The sequence below is a fragment of the Coregonus clupeaformis genome, chromosome 10 (assembly GCF_020615455.1).
Source record: "Coregonus clupeaformis isolate EN_2021a chromosome 10, ASM2061545v1, whole genome shotgun sequence".
NCBI lineage: Eukaryota > Metazoa > Chordata > Actinopteri > Salmoniformes > Salmonidae > Coregonus > Coregonus clupeaformis.
This window is the reverse complement of record NC_059201.1, coordinates 26,644,030-26,661,007: the sequence shown is the minus strand read 5'-3', so window position 1 is coordinate 26,661,007 and position 16,978 is coordinate 26,644,030. Positions and strand designations below refer to the sequence as shown.

The 16,978-nt window shown below is 43.4% G+C and overlaps 1 protein-coding gene across 5 annotated transcripts in view; it reads left to right on the top strand.

Moving 5' to 3' along the window:
- Positions 1-16,978, top strand: part of LOC121574945 (calcium-dependent secretion activator 1) — a 182,433-nt gene that overhangs the window by 98,411 nt on the left and 67,044 nt on the right. For all 5 annotated transcript variants that reach the window (XM_045222924.1, XM_045222923.1, XM_045222922.1 and 2 more), the window contains exons 11-15: positions 16-228; positions 9,089-9,225; positions 9,583-9,770; positions 13,178-13,279; positions 15,051-15,114. In XM_045222924.1, the coding sequence (XP_045078859.1) occupies positions 16-228; positions 9,089-9,225; positions 9,583-9,770; positions 13,178-13,279; positions 15,051-15,114 (704 nt within the window). The remainder of the gene's footprint in view (positions 1-15; positions 229-9,088; positions 9,226-9,582; positions 9,771-13,177; positions 13,280-15,050; positions 15,115-16,978) is intronic.

The following is a 16,978-nucleotide window of genomic DNA, read 5'->3' as shown; positions in this document are numbered from 1 at the left end:
GGATTTATTCCTTAGGTCTGGATGGTGGGAGGACCTTCTTCAACGCAGTGAAGGAGGGCGATACTGTGATCTTTGCCAGTGATGATGAGCAGGACCGCATCCTGTGGGTCCAGGCCATGTACCGGGCCACGGGCCAGTCTCACAAGCCCATCCCCCCCACCCAGGTCCAGAAACTCAACAACAAAGCCGGATCTGCACCCCAGCTAGACGCACCCATCTCCCAGTTCTGTAAGTGTCACCCCCTGTTGTGCCCACGAGGCCCACCACACTCACAGTAGCTCTCATTGTTTCAGCTTCACAAAGAACTACAGTACCCAGCAATCTGCCACCCCAATATACACTGCTGTTATGTCTAATCTAACTCTATATCTGTCGAGATAGAGATTTCATTGGACTCCTTTTCGAGGTAACCTGTTTTGTTCTATTTTTTTCTCTCCACATGACACAAGTGTGTATTTTAAATTATACAAAGGGTGGGTCTTATCCTGGATGCTGATTGGTTACATAGGGATGTGTGTGTAACAGTGTATTTTATGTAACCCGAAGCAACCACAGCGCAGTGTCTACATTAATATGGAGAAGAGAACACTCCCTAACTCTCTCTACTATCGTCACTAAATGTGGTTTTCATTGTCACTCTCGCTCTCTCCTATTCAATATTTGTTATCACATGATCTCCCTTCTCTATCTATATCTATTAGTTTCACTATACAGTGAGGGAAAAAAGTATTTGATCCCCTGCTGATTTTGTACATTTGCCCACTGACAAAGACATGATCAGTCTATAATTGTAATGGTAGGTTTATTTGAACAGTGAGAGACAGAATAACAAACAATAAATCCAGAAAAACGCATGTCAAAAATGTTATAAATTGATTTGCATTTTAATGAGGGAAATAAGTATTTGACCCCTCTGCAAAACATGACTTAGTACATGGTGGCAAAACCCTTGTTGGCAATCACAGAGGTCAGATGTTTCTTGTAGTTGGCCACCAGGTTTGCACACATCTCAGGAGGGATTTTGTTCCACTCCTCTTTGCAGATCTTCTCCAAGTCATTAAGGTTTCGAGGCTGACGTTTGGCAACTCAAACCTTCAGCTCCCTCCACATATATTCTATGGGATTAAGGTCTGGAGACTGGCTAGGCCACTCCAGGACCTTAATGTGCTTCTTCTTGAGCCACTCCTTTGTTGCCTTGGCCGTGTGTTTTGGGTCATTGTCATGCTGGAATACCCATCCACGACCCATTTTTAATGCCCTGGCTGAGCGAAGGAGGTTCTCACTCAAGATTTGACGGTACATGGCCCCGTCCATCGTCCCTTTGATGCGGTGAAGTTGTCCTGTCCCCTTAGCAGAAAAACACCCCCAAAGCATCATGTTTCCACCTCCATGTTTGACGGTGGGGATGGTGTTCTTGGGGTTATAGGCAGCATTCCTCCTCCTCCAAACACGGCAAGTTGAGTTGATGCCAAAGAGCTCGATTTTGGTCTCATCTGACCACAACACTTTCACCCAGTTCTCTGAATCATTCAGATGTTCATTGGCAAACTTCAGACGGGCATGTATATGTGCTTTCTTGAGCAGGGGGACCTTGCGGGCGCTGCAGGATTTCAGTCCTTCACGGCGTAGTGTGTTACCAATTATTTTCTTGGTGACTATGGTCCCAGCTGCTTTGAGATCATTGACAAGATCCTCCCGTGTAGTTCTGGGCTGATTCCTCACCGTTCTCATGATCATTACAACTCCACGAGGTGAGATCTTGCATGGAGCCCCAGGCCGAGGGAGATTGACAGTTATTTTGTGTTTCTTCCATTTGCGAATAATCGCACCAACTGTTGTCACCTTCTCACCAAGCTGCTTGGCGATGGTCTTGTAGCCCATTCCAGCCTTGTGTAGGTCTACAATCTTGTCCCTGACATCCTTGGCGAGCTCTTTGGTCTTGGCCATGGTGGATAGTTTGGAATCTGATTGATTGATTGCTTCTGTGGACAGGTGTCTTTTATACAGGAAACAAACTGAGATTAGGAGCACTCCCTTTAATAGTGTGCTCCTGATCTCAGCTCGTTACCTGTATAAAAGACACCTGGGAGCCAGAAATCTTTCTGATTGAGAGGGGGTCAAATACTTATTTCCCTCATTAAAATGCAAATCAATTTATCAGATTTTTGACATGCGTTTTTCTGGATTTTGTTGTTGTTATTCTGTCTCTCACTGTTCAAATAGAACTACCATTAAAATTATAGACTGATCATTTCTTTGTCAGTGGGCAAATGTACAAAATCAGCAGGGGATCAAATACCTTTTTCCCTAACTGTATATCTATATTCATCTCTTCAGTTTTTCCTCTTTTTTGGTTACGGTTTCTCTTCCCCTGTGTCCCATTATATCAGTGTTTTTACCAGTGTTATGAGCTATTTCCCCCACTTTCTTTCTCTCTGTCTCTGTATCTGTCTCTGTCTCTGTCTCTCTCTCTCTGTCTCTCTCTCTCTCTCTCGCTTTGTGTGTGTCCCTGGTCCCTAGCCCAGCTGCTGTAGGTCAGATCTCTGTGTCTGCTCTCTGTCTTTATGTCTCTCTGGTTTGTTCCTTCTTACCCCGCTATCTCGTAGCTGGATTCAAGGGTAAGTGCTTCCCTGTTGCTGGCACAGCTCAGATAATGCACACTGGTTATCTGACCAAAGCAATGTGCTCTCCTCCCTGTCGTCCTCCTCTTATTTTCTTCAGTCTCTTTATCTTATCTCTATGTCTTAGACCGCTCTAGAAAACGTTTATTTTGATTCTGTTTGATTCTTTTAAGGATTCACTTCTTTACCAGACTAGGATGCATGTAACTCTGATTTTGTTTGGTTTGCTTTGGTTATACTATCTGCATATCTGTATATTTGCCCCCCTCTCTCTCTCTCTCTCTCTCTCTCTCTCTCTCTCTCTCTCTCTCTCTCTCTCTCTCTCTCTCTCTCTCTCTCTCTCTCTCTCTCTCTCTCTCTCTCTCTCTCTCTCTCTCTCTCTCTCTCTCTCTCTCTCTCTCTCTCTCTCTCTCTCTCTCTCTCTCTCTCTCTCTCTCTCTCTCTCTCTCTCTCTCTCTCTCTCTCTCTCTCTCTCTCTCTCTCTCTCTCTCTCTCTCTCTCTCTCTCTCTCTCTCTCTCTCTCTCTCTCTCTCTCTCTCTCTCTCTCTCTCTCTCTCTCTCTCTCTCTCTCTCTCTCTCTCTCTCTCTCTCTCTCTCTCTCTCTCTCTCTCTCTCTCTCTCTCTCTCTCCAACTTAATTGAACATTAACGCCCCTCTTAGAAAAGTCAATTTCCAAACACCAACTTGTATTTTCAAATCATATATTTCAAATACCAATAATAGTAAATATCACTGCCATCATCAACTCATATATTCCAACAGTTTTAATTACCAATATAGTGATAAAGGGTTTAGGCAGAAACAGGGCTAAAACCCACAACATAAACTACAATGGTTTATCGATAGTGATGTTTCACATAATTGCAGTAGAATTTAGGACGTAAATGAATTCAATGAAGTGGTTGTTTTTGACAACTACTGGAGGCCCCTGTGTCTCTCAGCAGCTGGTACTTACCCTGTTAAAAGTGCCGTGTCATGAATTAAACAGTGTGGCCTATGCACAATTATTTTGGGAAGCAATCAGTGAAATGTTACCAAATAACTACTTGCTAGTTCACACCTGCATATGTTCACTGTATAATGTAACACTGCAAATGCTAACTCTTGGGAGAAAAACAAGATTTAAAAAACCCCACTTACTATATGTTTTTTGGGTTTGCTAAATAATCTGTGTTTTTTATATATACACTACCAGTCAAAAGTTTGGACACACCTACTCATTCAAGGGGTTTTCTTTATTTTTACTATTTTTTTACATTGTAGAATAATAGTGAAGACATCAAAGCTATGAAATAGCACATTTGGAATCATGTAGTAACCAAAAAAGTGTTAAACAAATCAAAATATATTTTATATTTGAGATTCTTCAAATAGCCACCCTTTGCCTTGATGACAGCTTTGCACACTCTTGGCATTCTCTCAACCAGCTTCACCTGGAATGCTTTTCCAACAGTCTTGAAGGAGTTCCCACATATGCTGAGCACTTGTTGGCTGCTTTTCCTTCACTCTTCCGTCCGACTCATCCCAAACCATCTGTCACGTTCGTTGAAGGACGGGACGGACCAAGGCGCAGCGTGATATGCATACATGTTTATTATAACGAATAAACACAACGACAAAACAATAAACCAACGACACGTGAAGTCCTAAGGTAACACACAACAAACCTTAAACGGAACAAGATCCCACAACCCACTAGTGCCAATAGGCTGCCTAAGTATGGTCCCCAATCAGAGACAACGAGCGACAGCTGCCTCTGATTGGGAACCACACCGGCCAACATAGATATAGACATACTAGATCCAAACATAGAAAATACAACATAGAAAATCACACCCTGACTCAACAAATAAGAGTCCCCAGAGTCAGGGCGTGACACCATCTCAATTGGGTTGAGGTTGGGGGATTGTGGAGGCCAGGTCATCTGATGCAGCACTCCATCACTCTCCTTCTTGGTAAAATAGCCCGTACACAGCCTGGAGGTGTGTTGGGTCATTGTCCTGTTGAAAAACAAACGATTGTCCCACTAAGCCCAAACCAGATGAGATGGCGTATCGCTGCTGAATGCTGTGGTAGCCATGCTGGTTAAGTGTGCCTTGAATTCTAAATAAATCGCAGACAGTGTCAGCAGCAAAGCACCCCCACACCATAACACCTCCTCCTCCATGCTTTACGGTGGGAACTACACATGCGGAGATCATCCGTTCACCCACACCGCGTCTCACAAAGACACGGCGGTTGAAACCAAAAATCTCCAATTTGGACTCCAGACCAAAGGACACATTTCCACCGGTCTAATGTCCATTGCTCGTGTTTCTTGGCCCAAGCAGGTCTCTTCTTTTTATTGGTGTCCTTTAGTAGTGGTTTCTTTGCAGCATTTTGACCATGAAGGCCTGACTCACACAGTCCCCTCTGAACAGTTGATGTTGAGATGTGTCTGTTACTTGAACTCTGTGAAGCATTTATTTGGGCTGCAATTTCTAAGGCTGGTAACTTTATCTTCTGCAGCAGAGGTAACTCTGGGTCTTCCATTCCTGTGGCGGTTCTCATGAGAGCCAGTTTCATCATAGCGCTTGATGGTTTTTGCGACTGCACTTGAAGAAACTTTCAACGTTTTTGAAATATTCTGTATTGACTGACCTTCATGTCTTAAGGTAATGATGGACTGTCATTTCTCTTTGCTTATTTGAGCTGTTCTTGCCATAATATGGACTTGGTCTTTGACCAAATAGGGCTATCTTCTGTATTCACCCCTTACCTTGTCACAACACAACTGATTGGCTCAACCGCATTAAGAAGGAAACAAATTCCACAAATTAACTTTTACGAAGGCACACCTGTTAATTGAAATGTATTCCAGGTGATACCTTATGAAGCTGGTTGAGAGAATGCCAAGAGTGTGCAAAGCTGTCATCATTTGAAGAATCTCAAATATAAAATATATTTTGATTTGTTTAACACTTTTTTGGTTACTACATGATTCCATATGTGTTATTTTATAGTTTTGACGTCTTCACTATTATTCTACAATGTAGAAAATAGTACAAATATAGAAAAACCCTTGAATGAGTAGGTGTGTCCAAACTTGACTGGTAGTGTATATATATAGTGTATATATATATATATATATATATATATATATATATATATATATATATATATATAAAAGATATTCCAGACGAATGCAATTTGGCTACACACTTTATAGACACTATACAGTTTGATATGTTTGTTCCAAATTGCTTAAAAGTCCAAATCAATTGACAGGTGTTATTTACAGTGGAATATCCATGCTTTACTGAAGAGGGCTCAATTCCTGCCTTTCTCTCTTTATTTCTTCTTGCTGCTAAATAAGAGCTGGCAAATATGTATCTGGAGTATTCTGAATGCTAACAAGTAGTTCATGATGTCATGCAATTCCCTGTATCATATGCTACTTCAGTCTTCTCCACTCCTTACAGACGGACCTTGGATTAAAACTTGCCCTAACACTACTACCACTTTTACAATGTACATATCCGTTGGTGGTCAAACCTTTAAAAAAATAAGTCATACGCTAAATAGCCCCAAATGCTCTGCTCTCAACTCTCCTAGTGAGTGCAGGGATCTATAAATGAGTAGCATCCATCAATCATTGTCATGTCTGTCCTTCCCCTGCCTAGACAGACGGGGGTGACTAGTGTCATTGTCTGTTACTGTCCAAAGCGCCCATGTCCACTCCACCGCTGGAATGTCAAATAGACATGACAGGCCACCAGTCACAGAGGAGAGGGACACAAAGTCACCTTTTGGATTTGGGAGTTGGGGATCATAAGCATCATAACAGCACAGTCTTTGTTCCCTTGGTGATTGACAGCTGGCAGGGCGCCACATTGGGTTTCACTCAACAATGAGGTCGAGGTCAATGGAGAAAACAAAAGTAATACTGTATTATTATATTTTCTGAGTTTTATATTATAAAAATGATATTCTATAGTCGAAGTAATTTATTGTTCATGATTTTATGTGTATGTCACATTCAACTTTGGTGTGATTTAGAATTTCAGAAAAACATCCCAAAACATTTTATATATTTTTTTTATATCACTATGTCTGAACACATTTTAAGTGTAAAAATAAGATTGTGTGTGTATCCACTTTGCAGCGAAAACTAATTTGTTTCACTATATTTAAACTGTTGTTAATGCTCCATAAGTGGTGTTGTCTCTTTATTGACATGTAAAGCCTTGTCTCGGGAGGGGCAGCTGCATAGGCTATTTATCCAGACTGCTGCTTAGAATAGCTGTGACCTGCGGATATGTGGCCTACAGAGCAGTCCCTAAGCCCTGGCTAAAACGGGCCATTAGAATAAAAATAGCGGTAGATGGCCGGAGCAAGGATTAACAGGCAGCCTTCCAATTCTAACCAGACCCTGATGTAATGCCTAAGCCCACTCACTGGGAAGGAAAGTGAAAATGTGTTGTCAAATTTATTTAGCCCCCTCTCTGAACAAAGGGGTGCATGGGCAGGGGGTTCCTCTGTCCCAGGCCCTATTTTACTGGCACAGGGGGGCGTTTAATTAGGGAGACCCCAGGGGTCATGTGCCCATGGGCTGAGCAGATGAGGGGAGGGGGAGGAAGGGAGGGGAAAGGAGATGGGTCTAACTAGCGCACCTCACAGGTTGCACTCAATCATGTGAGGATACAATTAGAAAGGCTGCTTTCAGAGAGTTTATATATGCTCAGGTTGAAGGATCACATATGAGGGGACCTGAGATTTGCGGGGAGAACATACACTGTTGTGTAGAGATAAAGACCCCACAGACATTAACTTTAGCCTTTATCAAGGGAAACTGGACCAACGTTGTAATAATGAGATTGACAGCAGGGTTTTTTCTGGATCAAAATGGGGTTTAGTAGGTGGGTGTGGTGGGGGCGTGGCCAATTGTGTGGCCAATGGTTCGGTTACCGACTGAAAATCATAGAGGCTGCAGTGACAAAATGTTGCCGTTTTAAAGCTAATGTCCTGCAATTCTACACATTTTCCCATGGCAAAATCAATGCGGGCCCTATGCCATGACAAAAATACTCCTGCATCATTTATTTTTGATTTAGATTCTCCTTGACTGTCTAGCTTTTATTTTGGTGATTGTTAGTTCTCAAACTTGATCTTATTTAAAAATATATAGGTCCATTATCTTTTCTACATACTGTATATCTGGTTTTAGTCATTTAAGTTTACACTGAAAACGTTTTTCCATCCCATTTTCTTATTTTTTTTGCTGTTTGGACATAGGCGGCCGGAAAAACTTTTAGGCGGCCCGCCCAACACTTTTCTATGCAGAGAAAACCCTGAGACAGAATAGAACTAGTCATGCATGACCACAGGAATGACCCATCTGCATTGGTTATGCTGCAACTCGCATCCACTCCTACTCACCACTCCTTTGGCCCAGAGCTCTTTCCACCTGCAAGTTGACAATGAACCCCATACTGAAACTCTCCATTGACCAGACAACCCACCCCCAGAAGAAGCGTACTGTACGAGAGCGCTATTCAATCTAAACCGCTAACCAGGTGTGCAAGCGAAGAACAAATGTAACATTATTATTGGCCTGTGAGTGTCTGTATAGTTTCACCCATAAGCCATTGATGTATACAGTGTGATGTCACGAGAGGCTACACAGCTTTCAGCGGGATTGCTCAAGTAGTGCAAGGAGACCAGGTTCAACCAAAACAAGGATTTTATTAAAGGTCTTGGGAAACTAACGAAATTATAACACAATTCTGTTCTCTGGTGGCTCTTAAGGGTTAACAGTTCAGGGATGTCTCTTCCACATCCAAAATCATAACTCTCCCTCGCTCAAATAACTTTTCCCCAGCCTTACTGTATTCCACGTTGCAGCTAGTGGCCAACCCAGCAAAACGTCCTTCCAAATGTCCCACACGTATTTCCACAGGTGCATATATCCAAAGGTGAGTATTCCCCAAAGGTAAGTATCTCCAAATCCTTATATTCCTCATGGAAGTGGACGTGCAGCACTCTTGTCCTCCAGAGAGCCCAGCTTGGAGACCGTGTCTCTTCCCCTCAACAAACCTCCAGCTCATCAGCTCCTGATTGGTTTCAGCTGCGTGGGAAGATTGGCCATAGAGGGTTGGAGTTCCCGACCATACCAGCAGATGGAGCCATAGCTGTCTGGGTTTGCAGCCATCTCAGGGGGATGTAACGTCCCTCCAGGACACAGCCTCTCGTGACATCACAACAGTAAAACATATATATATACTGTATATATACAGTATTTGTGTCTCACGTAAACCTGCTTAACGGTTTTGATAGAATAGGGCCCTCACACTGCTTGAGTGACGCTCACTCGCCCTCTCACTCCTTCAGCAATTCACATCCTCTGATATACCTAACTCCTCTCTGGATCCTATTTCTCCCTCCATGTGTGCTGGCTGTCTCTCTCTCTCTGGGGTGGATGGACACAGATGCGGACCGGGCACAGAAACACGGCATGGATGAGTTCATCTCAGCCAACCCCTGTAGTTTCGACCACTCCTCCCTGTTTGAGATGGTGCAGCGCCTCACCTTGGACCACAGGCTCAATGACTCCTACTCCTGTTTGGTGAGGAAAAGGGTTAACAGTGTAGAGGTTCCCTCATTATTTTTCTTTGAGATGTGATCCCATACAGTGAGGGAAAAAAGTATTTGATCCCCTGCTGATTTTGTACGTTTGTCAAATACTTATTTCCCTCATTAAAATGCAAATCAATTTATAACATTTTTGACATGCGTTTTTCTGGATTATTTTGTTGTTTTTCTGTCTCTCACTGTTCAAATAAACCTACCATTAAAATTATAGACTGATCATTTCTTTGTCAGTGGGCAAACGTACAAAATCAGCAGGGGATCAAATACTTTTTTCCCTCACTGTATAAGTTATTCTATCATTGAACACCCCCCTCTTTTGTCAATGTTGCAGGGCTGGTTCAGTCCAGGCCAGGTGTTTGTCATGGATGAGTACTGTGCTCGTAATGGTGTGCGGGGGTGTCACAGACACCTGTGTTACCTGGGTGACCTGCTGGAGCGGGCGGAGAACGGGGCTATGATCGACCCCACCCTGCTACACTACAGTTTTGCCTTCTGTGCATCACACGTCCACGGCAACAGGTACAGAGAACTGACGTACAGCTCTCCTTCTACGCTATCTCCTCTCTCTCTCTCTCGCTCTCTCGCTCTCTCGCTCTCTCGCTCTCTCTCTCTCTCTCTCAGAAATGCTAACAGGAATTCATGTTATGCATATGAAAGCAAACCAAGAATATCCGCTCAGAGAAGCCACTCTACAACCAACCTTCTATAAAGAATCAATCTCATTCAGAGAAGACTGTAACCCAGTGTGTATTCCACCCAACACCCTGTATCCCAGTTTTGGATGCAATCATCTGGACCAGTATACATCACCAAGCCACCCAATCCCATGCTTGTTGTTTTGTTGCCTCAGTCAAAGCTTACTTTCTCTAATATAATTTTTTCAGTCACTTATGATTTTAAGTTTCTCATGTTCAGTTGGGATTTGTGTATATTATTACATTTTTCTTCTTTCTTAGTTGTCTGTTCTTCTGTTGTCAATGAATTGTTTGTCATTGTCTGTTATTATTTTTGTTTGCCATTATTACTTTTCTCTTCTTCTCTTTTTTTCCCTTGCTTGCTCTCATAACATCACCCCTGCCTCTCCCTCATGTAACCTGTAGTCAGAGACTGTCTGAGTTGCTAAACTGGCCTGTAACCGAGGCAGAGCTTCAGAGCTACCTTTACCCCCCCACCCCAGAGACCCCCACCCCCCCCAAGAGGGAACTCAAAATCATGGAGTTTAGGAAAAAAAAGGACTCCAAGTCCCAGGCTGCCTCTTGGCCCAGAAGGTAAGAGTCTGTGCTGCTTCTCCCGCGTTCACGTGCTATTGGAGTTATCGGAAATTCCTAGTTCCAACTGGGAAGTTTTACTTGAATGACCCGCCAAGTCGAAATTTCAAGTGGGAAACTCTGAGTAAATGTTGTTGCCCGAGTTGCCGATGACTTTTCAGCACTGACTTTGACCTGTTCAACCAAAAGATGATAACAAATCCAGTTTTGAATGAAACAAAGTCGTTTTTCCGACATCACAACTAGGAAATAGGAAGTTCTGATGCACATGTGAACGTGCATTCCTCCCTGATAGATCCACTGTGACTCCCACCCGACCTTAGTGACATGAGTGTTGTAACAAGATTAAATACTGTAGTTGAAATATTGAAATAATTAATGAGTATTGCAAGTGTTTTTTAAATAATAAAATGTCTGTGTTTGCATGTGTACTTGCATACGTATGTACGTTTGTATGTACACTACCAGTCAAAAGTCTGGACACACCTACTCATTCAAGGGTTTTTCTTTATTTGTAAAAAAAAAGTAGGTGTGTCCAAACTTTGGACTGGTACTGTATGTGCGTGTGTGTTTATGTACATCTGCCCAGACTTTTGTATGTCGTAATCATGGCTCGATCTCTAGTCAACATAAACAAGCTAGTGTCACTACAGTGAGGGGCGAAGGTCATGGGCAGCTGTCTGTCAGTCTGCCCCAATCTGACACTCCTCCTACCCAACCCCTCCCTCCCCCATCCTGTGACAGACAGTGATCAAGCTGAGGTGGGCTGTCTGTTTGAGTCCTATGATCAGGCTGGACAGAGAGATGGGTGTAGCTCCAAGACAGGAGGATGGGAGTGGGGGGGGGTGAGAGAGAGAGAGAGAGAGAGAGAGAGAGAGAGAGAGAGAGAGAGAGAGAGAGAGAGAGAGAGAGAGAGAGAGAGAGAGAGAGAGAGAGAGAGAGAGAGAGAGAGAGAGAGAGAGAGAGAGAGAGAGAGAGAGAGAGAGAGAGAGAGAGAGAGAACTGTACTGTACTGTACTGTACTGTAGTGGGAGCTCTCCAGCCGGCCAGTCTGCCTGAAGGTCAGGGATGACAGGATGACAGGTCATCATGGGTGACGGGCGAGTGTCTCCTGCCACTGTTCGAGACCAGCCCGCCTCCAGTCCCCATGACCATGACAGCCCCGTGCTGCCCGCGAGAGAAACCCCTCTCTGGCCAAGACCACCCTGACCCCCCTTACACCCCTCACCCACCCACAACCTAATAGCCTTATAGCTACAGGGCATGAACTGAATATTATAGGGAGTACAGTAGCCTAGGAGTAAATTGAAAGTAAATAGTCTGTTTAAGGGTTGGAGTTGATTTAATTCCACCTCCAGTTAGTTTAGGTAACGCTTTGGAAATGTGGTGTTTGAATGTTAAAAATACCAGTTAAATATGGCCTTTATCTTTTTAAATTGGATGTACGAGTCAATTTGTGATTTGGCTGTAATTCAGCTCCAGTCATGTATTGTGGAAACCTCTGATGTGGTTTTCCTCTGATGTTATTAGTTTCTCTGATCGCTCTATGACAAATGACGTCTGATTTCCATGTAGTCATGACAATAGAGGTTATGAAAATGTTATGAAAGCTGTGTAGGAACAGAAAATAAGGCTAGGCATAATTAGTGTGAAATTATCTAATTCGTTTTTTCTTGACGAACTGTCAGAGGCAGAGATTACACACACACACACATCACATACCATGTTATTAAAGGCTTTGGCTTTTTATTGCTTATGACATGTCTCAGATGAACACACACACACAAAAACACAAACACTGACAAACATAGCCTGAAAAACACACACACACACACACACACACACACACACACACACACACACACACACACACACACACACACACACACACACACAGAGGGAGCATGGGTGAGGGGCCTATCTCCTTATAGTTAGTGACACGGCTGAGGATGGGGGAACGTGAGCACAGGGGAACGTGAGTGCATGTGACAGAGGAGGCACTGGTCGCCGTGACAGCGGCTTGAGGAGCAGGAGACGTGACATGCTTGTTGTCACCGGGCCCAGGATGTCATCTTATTGAAGGAGAGTGAGAAAGGAGGGGGGGGATACTCCTTCTGTCAGACACGATGGGGGCCACAGCTTGGCATGGGGGTGTGTGGGGGGCAGGGGGAAAGCAGTAATTACCCCCTCCTCTCTGTAACCCAATTTGTAAGTCACTCTGGATAAGAGCGTCTGCTAAATGATGTAAATGTAAATGTAACCATCCTCTCAGATAGCTGGCTGGCTCTTACCTATAGAATACACCACACATACGCTGGATTTGAACTGTAGGCTCTGCTGTGGACATATAACTAGATACTGCACGTGTATTATGTTAGCTGAAATTCTCAATTAGACCTCCAGTGAGCGTTTGACCCTTGTGTGACCCCTGTGATTACTGTGTCAGTGGTGGCCATACTGTCTACTCTGATTTGGGACATTATGATGATACTAATATAACATTTAGCAAAAACAATTGTCCAAAGGGATCTTCCAATTAATACATACTGTTTATACATTGTACTTTATGTGGCCCATGTGGGAATGAAAGCCACAACCTTGGTGTTTCCTGCCCCATGCTCCAACCATATAAACTATATGGTACTGTATGCCCCTCAGGCCTGACGGGATAGGGACGGTGACTGTGGAGGAGAAGGAGCGCTTTGAGAATATCAAGGAAAGGCTGCGTGTTCTGCTGGAGAACCAGATCACACACTTCAGGTGTGTACTGTACTTACTGCCAAGTCTGTAACTGACCCTGGCACAGACACGCCTATGGGACTCATCAGACCACAGATTATAGGTAATGACAGATGCCAATCACTGTGCCCTGCTAAGTGTTACTTACATTCTGATCTCAAGAACCAGCTAGTCATTTATAAACTCTAGAACTCCCTGAGGATAAAGAATGGTCTTATGATGAAGGAATACAGTATATTCGGAAAGTGTTCAGACCCCTTCACTTTTTACAGCCTTATTCTAAAATGTATTAAATAAAAACATTTCCTCATCAATCTAAACACAATACCCTAGAATGACGAAGTGATAACAGTTTTTTTGCAAATATATAAAAATAATAACAACAGAAATAGCTTATTTATTAAGTATTTAGACCCTTTTCTATAAGACTCGAAATTGAGGTGCATCCTGTTTCCATTGATCATCCTTGAGATGTTTCTACAACTTGATTGGAGTCCACCTGTGGTAAATTCAATTGGTTGGACATGATTTGCAAAGGCACACACCTGTCTATATAAGGTCCCACAGTTGACAGTGCAGGTCAGAGCAGAAACCAAGCCTTGAGGTCGAAGGAATTGTCCGTACCAAACAATTTCAGCAGCATTGAAGGTCCCCAAGAACACAGTGGCCTCCATCATTCTTAAATGGAAGACGTTTGGAACCACCAAGACTCTTCCTAGAGCTGGCCGCCCGGCATAACTGAGCAATCGGGGGAGAAAGGCCTTGGTCAGGGAGGTGACCAAGAACCTGATGGTCACTCTGCCAGAGCGCCAGAGTTCATCTGTTGAGATGGGAGAACCTTCCAGAAGGACAACCATCTCTGCAGCACTCTACCAATCAGGCCTTTATGGTAGAGTGGCCAGATGGAAGCCACTCCTCAGTAAAAAGCACATGACAGCCCACTTGGAGTTTACCAAAAGGCACGCAAAGGACGCTCAGACCATGAGAAACACAATTCTCTGGTCTAATGAAACCAAGATTGAACTCTTTGGCCTGAATGCCAAGCGTCACATTTGGAGGAAACCAGGCACCGCTCATCACCTGGCCAATACCAAGCCTACGGTGAAGCATGGTGGTGGCAGCATCATGCTGTGGGGATGTTTTTCAGCGGTAGGGACTGGGAGACTAGTCAGCATCAAGGGAAAGATGAATGGAGCAAAGCAGAGAGATCCTTGATGAAAACCTGCTCCAGAGCGCTCAGGACCTCAGACTGGGGCGAAGGTTCACCTTCCAACAGGACAACGATCCTAAGCACACAGCCAAGAAAATGCAGGAGTGGCTTCGGGACAAGTCTCTGAATGTCCTTGAGTGGCCCAGCCAGAACCCAGACTTCAACCCGATCGAACATCTCCGGAGAGATCTGAAAATAGCTGTGCAGCAACGCTTCCCATCCAACTTGACAGAGCTTGAGAGGATCTGCAGAGAAAAAAGGGAGAAACTCCCCAAATACAGGTGTGCTAAGCTTGTAGCGTCATACCCAAGAAGGCTCGAGGCTGTAATCGCTGCAAAGGTGCTTCAACAAAGTACTGAGTAAAGTTTTTTACAATTTGCACAAATGTTAAAAAAACAGTTTTTGCTCTGTCATTATGGGGTATTGTGTGTAGATTGATGAGGGGAAAAAACAATTTAATCAATTTTAGAATAAGGCTGTAAAGTAACAAAATGTGGAAAAAGTGAAGGGGTCTGAATACTTTCTGAATGCGCTGTACCTTCATAGAAACCCTACATTAATGAAACTGGATTTATTTCACAGGTACTGTTTTCCATTTGGTCGACCGGAGGGGGCCCTGAAAGCCACTTTGTCCCTGCTTGAGAGGGTATGTTATTATGCATCCTTTTTTAGCCTTACCTTATGTTCTATTAACCATGGACACACACCTTCCTTTAGGCTATGGGACAAAAAAAAAACAGAATAATATTTTAAATGTTGTCTATTTGATTACTATATTATGTTTTATATAATATAGGCTATTTGGTCAAACAGATGTTTGTCACCTGTTCTCTAGAAGTGAAGGGTCAACACGCGCACTCCCATGCTTTTCCCGTTTGTTGTACACAGGTCTAGATTTGGTTGAGGGCCCCCCCCCCCAGACCTGGCGCCAGGATAAAGTGACTAAGGGCACAGTTGAAATTGGCGAGGGGTCAAATTGTTGGGTAGTTCTTGCATTGGAATTCTATTGAATTCTGTTGATATAATCACGCTATACCACAATAAACATAAAGTTAAAATGCCGAGACTCATTGAGTACTTTTGACATCTGTAGCCTCTCTGCAGCACAATGGACAGCGCCCTACAACTAGGCCGTTTTGGTAATGAATATAGGCTACAAGATAGATAGGACAATTCACCTATTACAAACAGGCTATGTGAATGCAGCTGGACACACAGCTGTCTTACCAAAATAATGCAAACTAAATGCTGAAAGTAGTAGCCTAGTTATGCATACATGCAAACAAAAATACTGAATAGCAGTTTGGCTTAGAATACCGATAAAACTGTGAACGCGAACAAATGCGTACAGAACAAAACAATGGTACCAAGTAGTACTCCTGAGTGGCGCAAGTAGTACTCCTGAGTGGCGCAGTGGTCTAAGGCACTGCATCGCAGTGCTAACTGTGCCACTAGAGATCCTGGTTCTAATCCAGGCTCTGTCGCAGCCGGCCGTGACCGGGAGACTCATTGGCGGCGCACAATTCGTCCAGGGTAGGGGAGGGAATGGCCGGCAGGGATGTAGCTCAGTTGATAGAGCATGGTGTTTGCAACGCCAGGGTTGTGGGTTCGTTTCCCACGGGGGGCCAGTATAAAAAAATATGTATTCACTAACTGTAAGTCGCTCTGGATAAGAGCGTCTGCTAAATGACTAAAATGTAAATGTAGTAGGCCTAGTAAACAAAATATCAGATCGATAAAGGCATGACACAATTTATATTTAGGTTAGTTACATCAACAGTAAACAAATGCAGTAAACAAAAGGCGAATGGAGATCTAAATAACCAAAACATAGGTACAGCCTACTACAGTGAGATGCAGCCGTGCACCGCTGTCTTGCCAAATAAATAAGCCTATACAGGCCAGCTTCAAACATGGAAAATCATGCCACTCGTTCATGAGTTCAGCAACACGTTGTGATATGGCACAATACACGGATCAAATTCGACCCACGTAATCAATTAAGCAATGCCAGCCTACCATAAACACATTTCCAATACGTACAGTTGCATTTACAGCAATGAAAACCAACAGGCTACCAAGAAAACCATAATAAAATGATGACACATACCGATATGTAGCTATACCCAGGGGTGTCATTTGGGTTCTTGCATTGGAATTATATTGAATTGTGCTTATATCACGCTATACCACAATAAAAATAAAAGTTCCAAAAACGCTTTTAACCAAGAAGTGAAGGGTTCAATTGCACAAAATATCGCTGCGCTCTATCAGCACCATGAACACCGCCCTACACACTAAAGCAAGATTGTGATCAAAACCAACCAGCTACATTGTTTCAGTCTTACCTTTTCAAAAGATTTGCAGCTTCCTTGATGCTCTGTGGAACTTCCTGAATAATTGATAATTCCATTCTCCCTGAAATCTTCTCGTAATATCCCCATCAAATGCCAGTTGGATTAGTTGAGCTTTCCTCAGGTGTAGCATGCTTCTTATGTGCTAACTGAACA